The 15,158-nt window shown below is 44.4% G+C and overlaps 1 protein-coding gene across 8 annotated transcripts in view; it reads left to right on the forward strand.

Annotated features, from left to right (window-relative positions):
* The window catches only part of INTS6 (integrator complex subunit 6), an 86,188-nt gene that overhangs the window by 57,177 nt on the left and 13,853 nt on the right, over window positions 1-15,158 (forward strand). For 4 of the 8 annotated variants that reach the window (XM_039542063.1, XM_039542056.1, XM_039542070.1 and 1 more), the window contains 4 exons: window positions 19-253; window positions 2,958-3,329; window positions 10,927-11,136; window positions 11,304-11,397. In XM_039542063.1, coding sequence (XP_039397997.1) covers window positions 19-253; window positions 2,958-3,329; window positions 10,927-11,136; window positions 11,304-11,397 — 911 coding nt within the window. Of the gene's footprint in view, window positions 1-18; window positions 254-2,957; window positions 3,330-10,926; window positions 11,137-11,303; window positions 11,398-15,158 lie in introns of those variants that run through there. The other 4 variants (XM_039542092.1, XM_039542076.1, XM_039542097.1 and 1 more) reach the window with 3 other exon arrangements.

The following is a 15,158-nucleotide window of genomic DNA, read 5'->3' on the forward strand; positions in this document are numbered from 1 at the left end:
CAGATTTATTTGTTACAGGGAATGATGATAGATGAGGCAGATGAATTTGTATCAGGGCCTCAAAATAAACACAAACGACCCGGAGAACCAAATATGCAGGGGATTCCTAAAAGACGTCGGTGTATGTCACCCCTTCTCCGAGGCCGGCCACAGACTCCTCCTGTCATGAACAATCACATTGGAGGAAAAGGGCCACCTACACCTGTAACACAAGCACAGCCAGATCTTGTTAAACCTATTCCTATTCACAAAAGTAAGTGTAACTCTATTTCAGTTAATTTTTCCTGTTGCCTTCATTTGGTTCCTCTTCAGATTATTCGCTTTACTCTTTATACAAAAGAATATTTTAGTTGGTCATCAAAAAAGTAAGCATGCTGTAGATTTCTCAAATTTGTGTATTTGAATCTCCAGTTCCAAAACATCAGTATGTAAATGTTCAGCCTTAATTATCCAATTACTTTGCATATTTGGCACCTCAGAGGTGACAAACCTGTGCCATTCTTTTGTAATTTCAAAGCAATAGTTAAATTTCTGAAATCTTTATATCTGCCATTGAAACACCACTTTCTAAAACTAAAACTACCTTGATGTGTACAAGGGAAAGTATTATACAATGTAGACAAAGGTACTTGTTCTGTGCCTTTTAATTCTTTCACATACATACATTTTAGGATTTAGTGATACATAAACTGACATGCATCTGACGAAGTGGGTATTCACCCATGAAAGCTCATGCTCCAATACGTCTGTTAGTCTATAAGGTGCCTCTTTGCTGCTTTTATAAATTGATTGTAACTTTATAGTAAGTAAAATAAACATCAGTGAAATTTATAGTAGTTACCCTCCCAGAAAATCTATGAGGGGGCAGAATAGGGGAGGGTTTCATATTTGTAGACTTGTCATTTGTTAAAAGCAGCAAAGAGTCTTGTGGCACCCGTCTGTTAGTCTATAAAGTGCCACAAGACTCTTCGCTGCTTTTACAGATCCAGACTAACACGGCTACCCCTCTGATACTTGTCATTTGTTGATTGTCTACATGCACTCTTTATATTGAGGATTTATATTTTCCTCCATAAATCACTCTTTTGAGCCTGGGGGGTTGGGGAAAGGTCCCACACTCACCTGCGGCAGGAAGTGGAGCGCCGTGGCTGGGAGCTGGTGGAGTGGAGCGGGCTGGGGCCAGGCTGCTCTGCTTCCCTCCGCACTCACCAGTGGCGGGAAGTGGAGCGATGCAGCCCCAGCCCGCTCCGCTTTCCTTGCCCCAGCCCCGGCCCCAACCGTGTTGGTGGGGGTGGAGTTGGGGAAAGTCCTGCACTCCCCTGTGGCGGGAAGCAGAGCACCACAGCTGGGAGCTGGCGGAGTGGAGCGGGCTGGGGCCGGGCTGCTCTGCTTCCACCACTGCCGGTGAGTGCGGGGAGGATCCCTTCCCTCAAGCCCCCTCCCCCAGCCCCACAGCTTGGGCCGGGGCGAAGGAAGTGGAGCGGGCTGCTTCCGGCCCCCCGCTAATCCCCCGGGCCACTCTGGGACTGCAGGGCTCCCAAAATTGCCCCCACAACCCCACAGTTCTTGTCTCCTAGACCCTGAGGGGGGAAGCCCCTGACTACCCCCGAGACCCTCTGCCCCTTATCCAACCGCCCGGCCCAGCACCCTTAACACGCTGCTCAGAGCAGCGTGTCAGAGCTTTACTGCATTGTATGCAAACCCATGTTATATCAGGTTATGTTATATGGGGGTAGAGGGGTGTGTGTGTATATATATATATATATATGTTGCAATATTTTGGAGTGACTCAGATCAAAGAGATTGTACTCGTTAATATATCAGAGATCAGTGAGACCCACTTAAAGGGATATACCAGCCTTGCTCTTTTACTTTATTCACTGTATTAAAAGAGAAGAGGGGAAAAACTCTTTGTACTGGGAAGGTTCCTAAATTTTGTTATAAGAAGGTATATCCCAGTACTTTACCAATGAACTGGAAAAGCAAACAATCAACAATTGTTGAAATGTATTCTATTTTACCACATGAAAAACTTTATATATATAGTAAGTTTTTCATGTGGTAAAATAGAATACATTTCAACAATTGTTGATTGTTTGCTTTTCCAGTTCATTGGTAAAATACAGAACAAATTGCATTTTAATTTGGATGTTTGCAGTAATTTCCTCACTTCTTGGAGGTAGGACAATATTGCAAATAAGCATGTAGTTAACAATCCAGTGGATATTTACTCTTCTGTGGGAATTGACACCAGGGCAAATTACACTTGAATCACTATATATAGTCAGAAGTACTGGGATATACCTTCTTATAACAAAATTTAGGAACCTTCCCAGTACAAAGAGTTTTTCCCCTCTTCTCTTTTAATACAGTGAATAAAGTAAAAGAGCAAGGCCGGTATATCCCTTTAAGTGGGTCTCACTGATCTCTGATATATTAACGAGTACAATCTCTTTGATCTGAGTCACTCCAAAATATTGCAACACACAAGCTTATCTGATGAGATTCACTCCAGTGAAGAGTGAACTTTATTCCTTTATTGTGGGCCTGTGTGTTGCATAGGGCCTTGAGCCAGCCCTTCTGCACTGAAGTGAATTTTTTCCATTAATCTTAATGGGACCAGGTAAGTAATTCCTCACAGAAATGTGTTTTATCTTCTGTTCATTTGACTTCTTGCTTTGTTGCTAATCTGTGTAACTCTTCCCTTTTCCTTATAAAGAATGCTTCCCTGTATTGCTAGACCACCACCACTCAGTGGACATTCAGGGTGTTCTGTGCCACCAGCAACATCTTCTGACTCCCCAGTGTTGCAGAAGTATCTCTTACCTTCCTCTAACCCTACCTGCTGCAACATGACTGCACAAGACTAGATTACCCAGTACCAAATCGTGTATGATTTTGATGGTTTTTAATGCATGCTTGCCACTTTGTCCCTCTTCATAGTCTCTATTTTTCAGCTTCAGAAACCAATAACGAGATTGCAGCGGATGATGTGATTGAGAATCATGTTGCAGACCCACTTTCATCAGATGTTTTTCCAAATACTATGGATTCTGACTTTTCAGTGTCCTCTTATCCATTCAATTCACTGGATGGACCAACAACTCCTTCAGAGGATCTAGACCATGAACATTTAGGAACTAATAACCTTAACATCGATGAATTTATGAAAAATGAAGAGTCGGGTGGTAAAGATCGCAGTACTCAAGAAAACTTGCCAGCATCTTCACCCAACAAAGGAAAAAAAGTGATACATTCCAGAAGTGCAAGAGAGGTTAATATAGAACTAAAAGCACAAATTATGAAGGAGATTAGAAAGCCAGGAAGAAGTAAGTATAAAAACAGCAAACCACTATCTTTGTATCCAGATTGGAGAGACAACTAGATTGGTTGGAATATTTAGACTACATCATTGTATTTTGTAAGATACTGAGTCATGCAAGAATTATAATAGAGATCTGTGATTTCTAGCAGAAGTAAAAATAAGAGAAGAGAAACCCGACGTGTAGTAGAGAGGAAATCCTTTTAATTCAAAGTTTATAAGGCCTCTTTAAAAAGTTTGAAAATCTGTTTTCTTTCATACTTTCCTGAGTGGGTGGGTGGAATAGGATTAAATTCATCTGTGTTCATATTCTTCAGATTTTGTACTTACCTACTTTGACAGTAGCCTAGATTTAGTACGCTTGGTTTTTACATTAAAGCTGACAAATAACTTAATTTTTCTTCGAGTGATGGTCCCTATGTGTATTCCACATGTGGGATAAGCATGTGTACCATGAGTTTGAGTCTGGAATTTTTTTTACGAGCAGTGTCCATTGGCCTGTACATGCACCATAGCTCTCCTCGTGCACTGAAGCGAGGGCATAAAAGGTGGTGTGGGCCAACACCTTTCCAGTTCTTTCTTACTGCTGCAAGGTCTGAGTCAGAATCTTTGGTGTCCTCAGCTCCTTTTTTTTTTTTACTGTGTCATTGCTGTAAGGTATTGTGTATAGTTAGTTATAATAGTCTCTATAGTATAGTTAGATGGTGTTTTTTTTCCCCATTTTCTTCCCCACCCAGTGACTTTTTCACCCTGAGAATGTCCATGGTTCCAGGGTTCAAAAACGGTTTTTGCCGTCATTCCTGTTTGGTGAGCAACTAACAACAATGTTGCCTCTGCTGCCTGAGTGAGGCTCATATTTTTGCTAAGTGCAGCATCGGCTGCTCCTCTCCCTCCCTCCCGCCCCCCCCCCCCCCAACCTCATGAGAGTCAGGAGTTGAAATTCAGAAAATATCTCATGAAGGGGGTGAGAAGACCCAGTCACGTGCAGGCCAGGGACCTCCCCGTACCTCATCTCACCAAGTAGGCAGCGCCTCTTCAAGCACAAGCTCAGGAACGGAGGCTAAGACCATTAAGCCAGAGGAGAGGGCTTCACATGATAGCAAAGGGCACTCTCATAGATATAAGGACATGCCATCTTTGTCGAAAACTTCCCTGAAGAGAAAGGATCCCTCCCCAATCCAGTCAGTCAGGAGAACTGGTGCAGGTGAGTGCTAAGAATTTAGGCCTGAGTAAATCTTCTTGACAGGAGAAGGAAGGGTATAAATATATGGATCTCATGGTTCAAATATCAGGTCTGATGGTGAAGGCTCGGGATGAACAGCTTCTGGTGCTCCCTTTCATTTCTATAGCTGATGCAATACCAGTAGAAATGTGGCCCCAGAGGGAGCCGACTGCCACAGTGACCAGGGAAGCTCCAGTTCTGACAGCTCTGCCAATGGACTCTCCTCTGTCTCCCAGAAGACATCTTTGCTCTTCTGTATGTCATTCATCCCTCCTGTTGGTACCATCTCTATTCTGGGATGTTGATACACTAGAGGAAGAGCCTATCCCAATGAGGCAGAGTTGTTCTTCCATCCCACCTGGCAGCCTTGAGGCACAGCTATTGGTACTGTTCTGCACAAGATAAGGAATCAGGCTTTTTCTTTGGATGAATTTGAGTCTCCACAGGAGTCTGTGCGGCATTGGGTGGAGGTGGCACTAGACAGGAGACACAAGATCAGGATTCCAACCTCAGACCAGATACAATTGGCAAAGAAACAGGTGATAACCTATGACATAGGGTCCTCCTCTGCCAGTTGATCCATCCTACTGTGAAGAGTGTGGGATCCCTACCCTAGACACCCAGGATTGGTGCAGGAGTCCTATTTGTCATCACCTAGACACCCACAACTGGCCCTGTTGGAATATTTGGAAGGGAAGACTGAGGAAGATCATACGGTTCTGGGAGCAATCTTGTTGTCTTCACTGGATGAGGCGTTTACTCCATTTTCTCCGTCTCTGCCAGATGACCTGAAATAATATCAAGAGCTCATGCCCAGGGTGGCTGCAGAGCTATGAAATCAGCTTCAGGAAGTCCTGGAACCTCAGCATATTTTTCTAAATATTCTGCAGCCTTCCTGTCCCAGTAGAGTGGCCCTCCTCATAAACGAGGCCATCATGGACCAAGCACAGATAGTTGGCACACTCCTGCTTCTTTTGCCCCCACCTTTAACAGTGCTGAGAAACACTACTTTGCTCCATCCTTGGAGGAGTTTTTGTTCTCTCACCCACTGCTAAACTCTTCAGTGGTTCAGGCAGCTACAGAGCAGCCCAAGCAACAGCCCCCAAAGGCTACTCCCTCTGAAAAAGGACACAAGTGACTCAACCTTCTAGGGAGAAAGGTCTTCTCTTCCACCTCCCTCCAGTTCAGGATCTCAGATGATCAGGCCATCTTGTCCAAATATGATTTACTAATTATAATGTTTTGGAATTTAAGGACAAGCTCCCTGAGGGGTGCCTAATTCTAGGCCATAGTGAATGGGGGCAGATTGGTGGCCAGAGTTTTCCTCCAAACTGTGGTGAGTGCAGTAAATATTGCATCTAGGGGATTGGCTTACAGATGTGTTATGAGGAAAGACTTGTGATTACAATCCTCTGGTTTCCCTAGAGAGGTGCATAGTACCATCCAAGATCTCCCCTTCAATACTATCCACCTATTCCACAAGGAGGCGGATGAGTCTGTCCACTCCCTCAAGGACTCAAGGATAACACTTTACTTGCAGAGCATTTATACTCCTGCCCCTAAGAGGAAACACTATAGACATGGGTATAGGGCAAGGCCGCCTCCTCAGCTGTTTTACCACCACCACACAAGAGACTGAAAGTTTATATACCCAGGAACCTAGCCTCTGCAGCATCCACCGCCATGTTATAGTCTAATCCCCTAGTGAAGAGTTTCTTTTGACAGGACCCATGTGCCTTTCTTGATGCTGCTTCATTCCCCTCCTCTGATATTCAGAGGCCACCTTACCCAATTTGCCAAAAAACTGGAGGGCCCTACCTACAGACAAATGGGTATTAAAGGTTATTCAGGGTGGTTATCTGATTCAGCTTCTGATATCTCCTACCCACAGACACTTTTCAAGGACCACTCTCACAAGGAGATTCTATGACAAGAGGCAAAATTCCTTGTCCTCAGGGGAGTCATAGATAGGGTTCCACCTCAACCTCAAAGGAAGGGATTCTATTCCCCTTTTCTATTCCCCTAATTTCCACTGCTTGCATCCGAAGAAGTGGGTATTCACCCACGAAAGCTCATGCTGCAAAACGTCTGTTAGTCTATAAGGTGCCACAGGATTCTTTGCTGCTTCTATTCCCCTTACTACTTTATTCCCCAGCAAGGTTGGGGGATGGAGGTCAGTTCTTAATTTGAGACAACTGAGCAGGTTCATTCAAAAACTAAAATTCCACATGATATCCTTGGCATCAGTATTTCACTTGTTAGAGGAGGACACATGGTTCATGGCTGTCAACCTGAGACACACATTTGCACATAGACATCCACCCGCCCACAGGAGATTCCTCTTTGGTCAAGAGCATTACTAATTCAGAGTCCTCCCCTTTGGTCTAGCTGCAGCATCTAACATCTTTACAAATGTTTTTTTCAGTAGTGGTAACGTGGATGAGGAGAGAGATTTACAGTCATCCCTTATGTTGACGACTGGCTTCTGATGGACAGTTCCTATGAGGAAGTCCAGTGATTCTGTTCAATCTTCTTCCTTCCCTGAGTGTCTGCATCAATCACAAAAAAATCTGTCAATCCCCACAAGGTTCATCAATTTTGTAGTGGAGAGATTGGATTTGATCACAGCAAGAGCATATCTACCTCAAGAGGTTTCATGCCATGAGCACTTTCATATATAAGGTCAATCAGTTGAGATGCTAAAGGAGCACTCAAGGAAGACAAGACCATTGAAAAGAACCTAAATGAATACTTTGTATTGGTCTTCACTGCAGAGAATGTGAGGGAAATGTCCACACCTGAGCCATTCTTTTTAGATGATAAATCTTAGGAACTGTCCCAGATTGAGGTATCAGTAGAGGTGGTTTTGGAACAAATCGATAAATAAAAACAGTAATAAGTCACCAAGACCAGATGTTATTCACCCAAGAGTTCTAATGGAACTCAAATATGAAATTTCAGACCTATTAACGGGGTATGTAACCTATCATTTAAATCAGCTTCTGTATCAAATGACTGGAGGATAGCTAATATGATACCAGTTTTTAACAAAGGCTACAGAGGCATCCTGGCAATTACAGGCCAGTAAGCCTAACTTCCAGTACCAGGAAAATTGGTTGAAACCATAGTAAAGAACAGTATTATCAGACACAGCGAAGAGCACCATTTGTTGGGGAAGAGTCAACACAGATCTTGTAAAGGGAAATCATACCTCACCAATCTATCTGAATTCTTTGAGGGGGTCAACAAACACGTGGATTAGCATGATCCAGTGAATATAGTTGACTTGGACTTTTAGAAAGCCTTTTAAAGGCTCTTAAAGTTATTAGTCCTAACATGAGAGGGAAAGTCCTCTCAGGGATCAGTAATTAGTTCCCTTCTGACCTTAAAGTCTGAGTCTATGAGTAAATGGTTAATTTTCAGAATGGAGAGTGGTGTAAATAGCACTGTTGCTCAAGGATCTGTACTGGGACCAGTGCTGTTCAGCATATCCATAAATGATCTGGAAAAAGGGGTAAATAATGAGGTGGCAAAATTTGCAAACTATACAAAATTACTCAAAATAGTTGAGTCCGAGGCAGACTGTGACGAGTTAAGGGATGTCACAAACCTGGGTGACTGGGTAATGGCAAATGAAATTCAGTGTTGATAAATGCAAAGTAATGCACATTGAAAAACATAATTCCAACTATATATACAAAATGATGGTATCTAAATTGGCTTTTATGACTCAAGAAAGAGATCTTGGAGTCATTGTGGATAGTTCTGAAAATATCTGCTTAATGTGCAGCAGCAGTCAAAAAAGCTAACCATGTAAGGAACTTTTAGGAAAGGGATAGATAATAAGATAATAAACAGCATACTACTACTATATAAATCCATGTACGCCACACCTTGAATACTGTTGCCCCATCCCAGAAAAGATGTATTAGAAATTGAAAAGGTACAGAGAAGGGCAACAAAAATGATTAAAGCTATGGAACAGCTTCCGTATGAGGAGAGATTAAAAAAATTGGGACTATCCAGATAGGAAAAGAGAGGATTGGGGGGGAGGGATATGATAAAGGTCTATAAAATCATGAATTATGTGGAGAAAGTGAATACAGAAGTGTTATTTTATCCCTTCACATAACAAAAGAAATAAATGTCTCCCAATGAAATTAATAGGCAGCAAGTTTCAGACAAACAAAAGGAAGTACTTCTTCACACAGCACTTAGACAACCACTGGGATTGTTGCCCAGGGATGTTGTGAAGGCCAAAACTATAGCAGGGTTCAAAGAAGAATTAGATGAGTTCTTGGAGGATAGGTTCATTAATGGCTATTAGCCAAGATAGGTAGGAATGCAATCCTATGTTCTGGGTGTCCATAAGCTTCTTACTGCTAGGTGCCGGGACTGGATGACAGGATGGATCACTTGATAATTGCTCTGTTCTGTTCATTCCCTCTGAAGCATCTGGCATTGGCCACTGTCAGAAGACAGGATAGTGGGCTTGATGGACCATTGATCTGACTTAGTATGGCCATTCTTAGGTTCGCTATCAGACCCAGGACATTCGTCAGAACTTGCCTTTCCCTACTCTGCCACGTGATCTCATGCGCAGACTTGACATTGTTCTCCAGGCTTCTGCTTCACTGCCTACAGGCCTGGCTTCTCTCCTTGTACTCAGCAGAGAATGGTAATGTGACAATTCTTCCCAAAGTTTTAGACACACTCATCTGGTGAACAGCACCAGAGAACATTTGTGTGGGGATTCCTTTCCTCAATCTGACTCCCAAGGCAACCATCATTACGGACGCTACCCTCTTGAGTTGGGGTGCTCACGTGGGTCATCATATGGCACACGACATGGACCCTACAAAAGTCCAGAATGCATATCAATTTACTAGAACTCCAGGTGGTCCATCAAGTGTCTGATACCTTCCTCCCACTCATTCAATCCAGGCGTGCAAACAATGTTGGACAGTGTGACAACAGTATTTTATATAAACAAGCAGGGAGTAAGCAAGATTTGTGTCTCTGTGCAGAGAGAGGCAGTTGCCCTCTGTAATTGGTCCATCAGTCATAGCATAACCCTGTCAGCAGCATATTTACCAGGCATGCAAAACTCCATAGTAGACTGCCTGAATAGACATATTTCCACAAATCACGAATGGGAGATTCACAGCTTGGTTCTTGATAATAACTTTGCCCAGTGGGGAACACTGGCCTGGGATCTTTTTGCCTCACAGGAGAACAGGAAACTTCCTTGGTACTGCTCCACAGCAGCTCTGGGTAAACGTTTGATGGGAGATGCCCTATTGGTGTCATGGTAGGGTCATTGGGGTCATCCTCATCCATCTGTTCCATCCATTGATACCACAAGTTCTATAGAAGATTCACTTACCCTGTCACAGCTAGATTTCTAAAGGGGATTCTCGGATCCTTTCCACCATTGGTGAAGTTCGTTCCTCAATGGACCTCAATTTTGTTTTACCATCGCTCACTAATTCCTCCCCCCACCCCATTTGAGCTTCTAGCCACATGTGCAATGGCCCATCTGTCCATGAAGGAAGGTGGCTTTTCTATAGCCATAACGTCAGCCAGAATAGTCCGTGAACTGGCAGCACTGTGGCAGACCCACCACATACTTCCTTATTTAAAGAAAAGGTCTCATTACAACTCCACTCTAGATTTGTTCCTAAAGTAGTTGCCAAGTTTCACATGAGCCAGAAATCCACTTACCAGTATTTTTTCCAAAATTGCATGCCTCAGATGGAGAGAGAGAGCTGCATTCTCTAGATGTCTGAAGGGCTTTGGGCTTTTATCTTCAAAGAAAGAAGGATGTTGGAAAAACACCTAAACTTGCTATATTGGTGCAGAGACTTTCAAAATGGATCTTGGGTTGTTTGTATTACCCTTTGTTACCAACTAGCTCATATCCCCCTTTTGGAGGGGGTGTGAGTGCTCATTCCACTAGCAGGGGTGCTAGAACAATTCGTTTAGTGGGGGTACTGAGAGCCATTGAACCAAACTGTAAACCCTGTATATGATGGAAACCACTTCAAGCCAGGGGTGCAGTAGCACCCCTAGTTCAGGCACCTGTGTCCACTAGAGGGCAAGCTACTTCGTCTGCATCACTGAGAGACGTACCCCATCTAGAGATATCTAGAGCAGCTCTATGGAGCTCTTTGCATACCTTAATGAGAGATGCTCTGGTCCAGTTGTCAACTGCAGTTATAGCTGTGACCATCTGACTACTGCTTGTTAATCAGCCTTGTGTGGAGAACACATAGGGACTATCACTCAAAGAAGAAATGGAGGTTACTTACCTGTAACGGGAGTTCTTTGAGATGTGTGGTCCCCGTCTGTATTCACTTCCCGTCCTCCGTCCCCTCTGCAGCGGATTGTTTGAACTGTGGTAAGAATGGGAAACTGGAGAGGTGTCTGCCTGCACCACTTTTTATGCTCTCTGTTCAGAGCAGGAGGAGAGCTATGGCACATGTGCAGGCCAATGGACGCTGTTCGCAAAAAAATTCCGGACTCAGGCATGTGTATCCTACATGTGGAATGCAGATAGGGACTACACATTTTGAAGAACCTTCAGTTACAGGTAGGTAACCTATATGTTTACTTGCCTACTTAATAAAAATACAGTACTATTACTTAAGCTGTAGAAAAGCTGAATGAAGCTTGCAATTATGCTCAGAAAGCAGGGTGTTGCAACAGATATATCTGTGTAAGTTTCATCTAATGAACTTTTTAACTTTATTTTTTAAGAATATGAAAGAATCTTCTTTTTACTGAAGCATGTACAAGGCAGTTTACAAACACGACTGATATTTTTACAGAACGTTATTAAAGAAGCCTCAAGGTATGTAGCTACCTAAAAATCTTGTAAAATTATGCTAATGTACTGTATGTAGTTAGAGGTATGTCCATAGCCACTATATATGTCTGCTTGAGACCCACACATTTGTAAGTGTCATTCACATTTTGATTAACTTATCCTAAAAATTAACCACACAAATGCTTCAAATTACAGGCAAAAGGCCCTGGGAGGAAATCTGTTCTGTTCTAGTTCATCATGATCTATGTAGTTCTTGCTTTTTTTCCCCCAAGCCCTTATACTTGTACAAACTCAGCTCTTTGCTGCTGCTTTTCAATTGAATGTCTTGGAAATGATTTCTGAAGGAGTTAAAAGCACGAAATAGATAAATCCACATAAATCTAGCAAGTTGAAGTGTCACTGTCCAGTGCACTAGCTTGCTGCATGCTAGCTGGCCATGTGAACCCTGCTACCTGCACACTAAAACTTCTGTAGTGTGCTTTGACCTACCGCTGTTTGAAAAAGTTCCATAGTATACAGCAGAGGTGGGCAAACTTTTTGGCCCAAGGGCCACATCGGAGTTGCAAAACTGTATGGAGGGCTGGGTAGGGAAGGCTGTGCCTCCCTAAACAGCCTGGCCCCCACCCATTTCCCGCCCCCTGACTGCCTCCCTTGGAACCACCGACCCATCTGACCCCGCCCCCCGCTCCTTGTTCCCTGACCGCCCCCTCCTGGGACCCCCTGCACCTAACTTCCCCCCCCGGGTTCCCCCCCTCCACCAGCTCTCTGTCCCCTGAATGCCCCAACCCCTATCCACACCCCTGCCCCCTGACAGGCGCCCCCCGCTTATCCAACCACCCTTGTTCCCCGTCCCCTACCTGTTCTTCCGCCCCCCCCCAACCTCTGCCCCATTCAACCACTCCCTGTCCCCTGACTGCCCCTCAGGATCCCCTGCCCTTATCCAACCTCCTCGGTCCCCTTACCATGCAGCTGCGCCACCCAGCCGGAGCTAGACATGCTGCCACTCTGCTCGGCAGGAGCATGCCGCTCCACTGCCCAGAGTTTTGCCCGTGCGGCAGCATGGCTGTGGGGGATGGGGGGACAGCAGGGTTGAGGCCAGAGGCTAGCCTCCCTAGCCGGGAGCTCAAGAGCCAGGCAGGACGTTTCCGCAGGCCGTAGTTTGCCCACCTCTGGTATACAGTATCAGTGTCCACACAGACAGTTACTGTGTGGCAACCTGGTGCATTGTAGATTTATATCCTGGCTTGCTGAGCAGTAAATCTCTGTAGATAAACCCTACATGGACAAGAATGGTGTAAAATGAGAGAGAATCAGTCCTATTCCACAATGTGGAGCATTGTACTGCTCAAGGATGAATTTGAATGTGCTTCCCATTTCAAAGAGCTGTGTATTATAACAGTGGTTCTCAACTAGGGGCGTTCATCAGTTCATCTAGATATTTGCCTAGTTTTACAACAGACTACATAAGAAACATTAGCAAAGTCAGTACAGACTAAAATTTCATACAATGATTTGTTTACACTGCTCTATATACTATACACTGAAATGCAAGTACAATATTTATATTCCAAAAGATTTAATTTATATGGTAGAAGTGAGAAAATCAGCAATTTTTCAATACCAGTGTGCTGTGACACTTTTTTTTATTTGTGTCTGTCTGTGTAAGCAAATACGTAGTTTTTAAGTGAGGTGTAACTTGGGGGTATGCAAGACAAATCAAACTCCTGAAAGGGGTACAGTAATCTGGAAAGGTTGAGAGACACTGTATTATAAAGATGGTGGGCCAGATTGTCAGATGACAAAACTCAACATAAACTGGATGCTCAGGATCTGGCCTTATATACTTTGATATAGGAGCATCATTCATCTTGCTCCTGAAAGATGTCCTCCGACTCCTCATGTTGACTTTCTCCAGAAGGGGCTAAATCCATACTTCCTTAGTCAGAGATTAGATAGATTTAGTGGGTAGTGGGCAAAATCTTGGCCCTTGTGCATATTATAGATAGGGTGTCCCTGTCTCTATAACCATGGGAACAGTTCATGGAGCACCTGCATAGTCCCTCTAGCCTCCATGCTTTGCTATGCCACTCATATGCTATGCCACCCATTCTCAAATCCCCCTTCAGAGGTGTGCTCCAGCTTGTAAGGTGTATGGAGGTCTATGCATAGTGTTTGCTTCCTTAATTTCCCAGCACAGTGGAATTATGCCAATTCTGTTGGTGTTAGGATCTCTTGCAGCCCTTAGTTGGGCTTGATGAGTTGACCATTCAGAATTAGTGTCTTCAAGATGTTGCATAGTTTCTTTCCTCATTCATCACTAGTGGGTTAACACTCCCAATCAACAGAATTCGGAGGCAGTGACCAGTGTTGCTGGAGCCTTCAGCAACAAGCCCTGCCCTTTAACTCAGGACACCAGTTTTTTTTGCCTTTAATGGTGTAACAAATTGGCAGTTCAGCGTCTCTTGACTATTTTATTCCTTCATTTTTGTGCAGTAATGTTTATACTCTTTCTTCATTCTCCTCCTCCCTCATTCTCCTCCTCCCTTGGATCTGGTTTTTGGCAGCCTGGTAGTTTCAACCACCTGGTTCTGCCAATGCAGCATCTCCTCTCTGGGACTCCTCTTTCTGTCCCACACCCCTCCTCTCCCTACGTATGGCAGAGCTATCTGGCCAACACTGGACTAAATCTATGCAGTGTTCTCGATCTGAGGCAGTATTTACAGGCTCTATAGAGGGTGAATTATGCCCTGCCTGTTCACAGCCACATGACCCTTGCAGTGCTAGGGCACAGGGTTCAGAGTTGGACCAGCATGCCTGGTCCTCTCCTCTGCCCTGCGGACCCATGAATCCAGTGCAGAAAAGCCTGTTCAGGAATTCCTGAGCATTTTTTGAGGGAGTCTAAGGACACACTTTGGCCCCCTGAAGGGGCAAATCCTGCAACAGTCCCAAGTCAGTGGGTACAAACCCCTGAAAGGATCTGAAGTCCCCCTAGATACTGAAGTGGGTCCAGAGCTTCCTGACAGAAGAGCTTCTGCACAGCTTCTCTTCCTCCCATTGTGAACCAGGGGATTTTTATGATGCTGTGGAGTAAGATCTCTGGGTCCCAAACCTGAGATCTCTGGGTCCAAAAAAGGCAAAAGGTGGTATTACCTTTGCAAGGCAGCAGTTAGTATTGAACAAGTAGGATGAAAATCAGGGTTAGACCCCTTCTCCTTTTCCTTCTTACCCTGAAGGAGTGTTTTGGGGGGCTTTTCTCACAGAAGATTTCTCAATGCTCATATTCAGCTCACTAGCCCTCCCCCACCCAGAAGCACGTAGAGAAGCCTGTTACCTCTGTGCCTGTGAAGCCCTCCCTTAGGCTGCAGTGTAATGGAAACTGTACCTGTTTGGCTTTCAGCCCAGGGCCCCTCACTGTGCCAGGAAAAGGGGCTTGGATTTCAGGCATCAGCAGAATGGGAGTTGTGCCTTCTGCTCATCAGCAAGGAACAGGGGCTCAGAGTCTAAAAGGCAGGAATGGGTCTCTCTCTACCCCTTCCGTTTCACAGGCTGGCTCCACATTAAAGTGTAAGGGGCATTTCAGGCTGACTGACCAGACCAGAGGCATATGAGGATTCCACTCTCCATGAAGCTGTAAATGAGAAATCTCCTCCAATGTTCAAAACATCTCCTGACTTACTGAACAAAGCCCCAAATTGTATTAGGTTGCTCCTTAGGTACTAGCCAGAGTGGAGGAGCAAGCAGGCAACCTTTCAGGCTTCTAGGGACCTCTAACAAGTTACTTCCAC

This window comes from Mauremys reevesii, linkage group 1 (genome assembly GCF_016161935.1).
Source record: "Mauremys reevesii isolate NIE-2019 linkage group 1, ASM1616193v1, whole genome shotgun sequence".
Lineage (NCBI taxonomy): Eukaryota > Metazoa > Chordata > Testudines > Geoemydidae > Mauremys > Mauremys reevesii.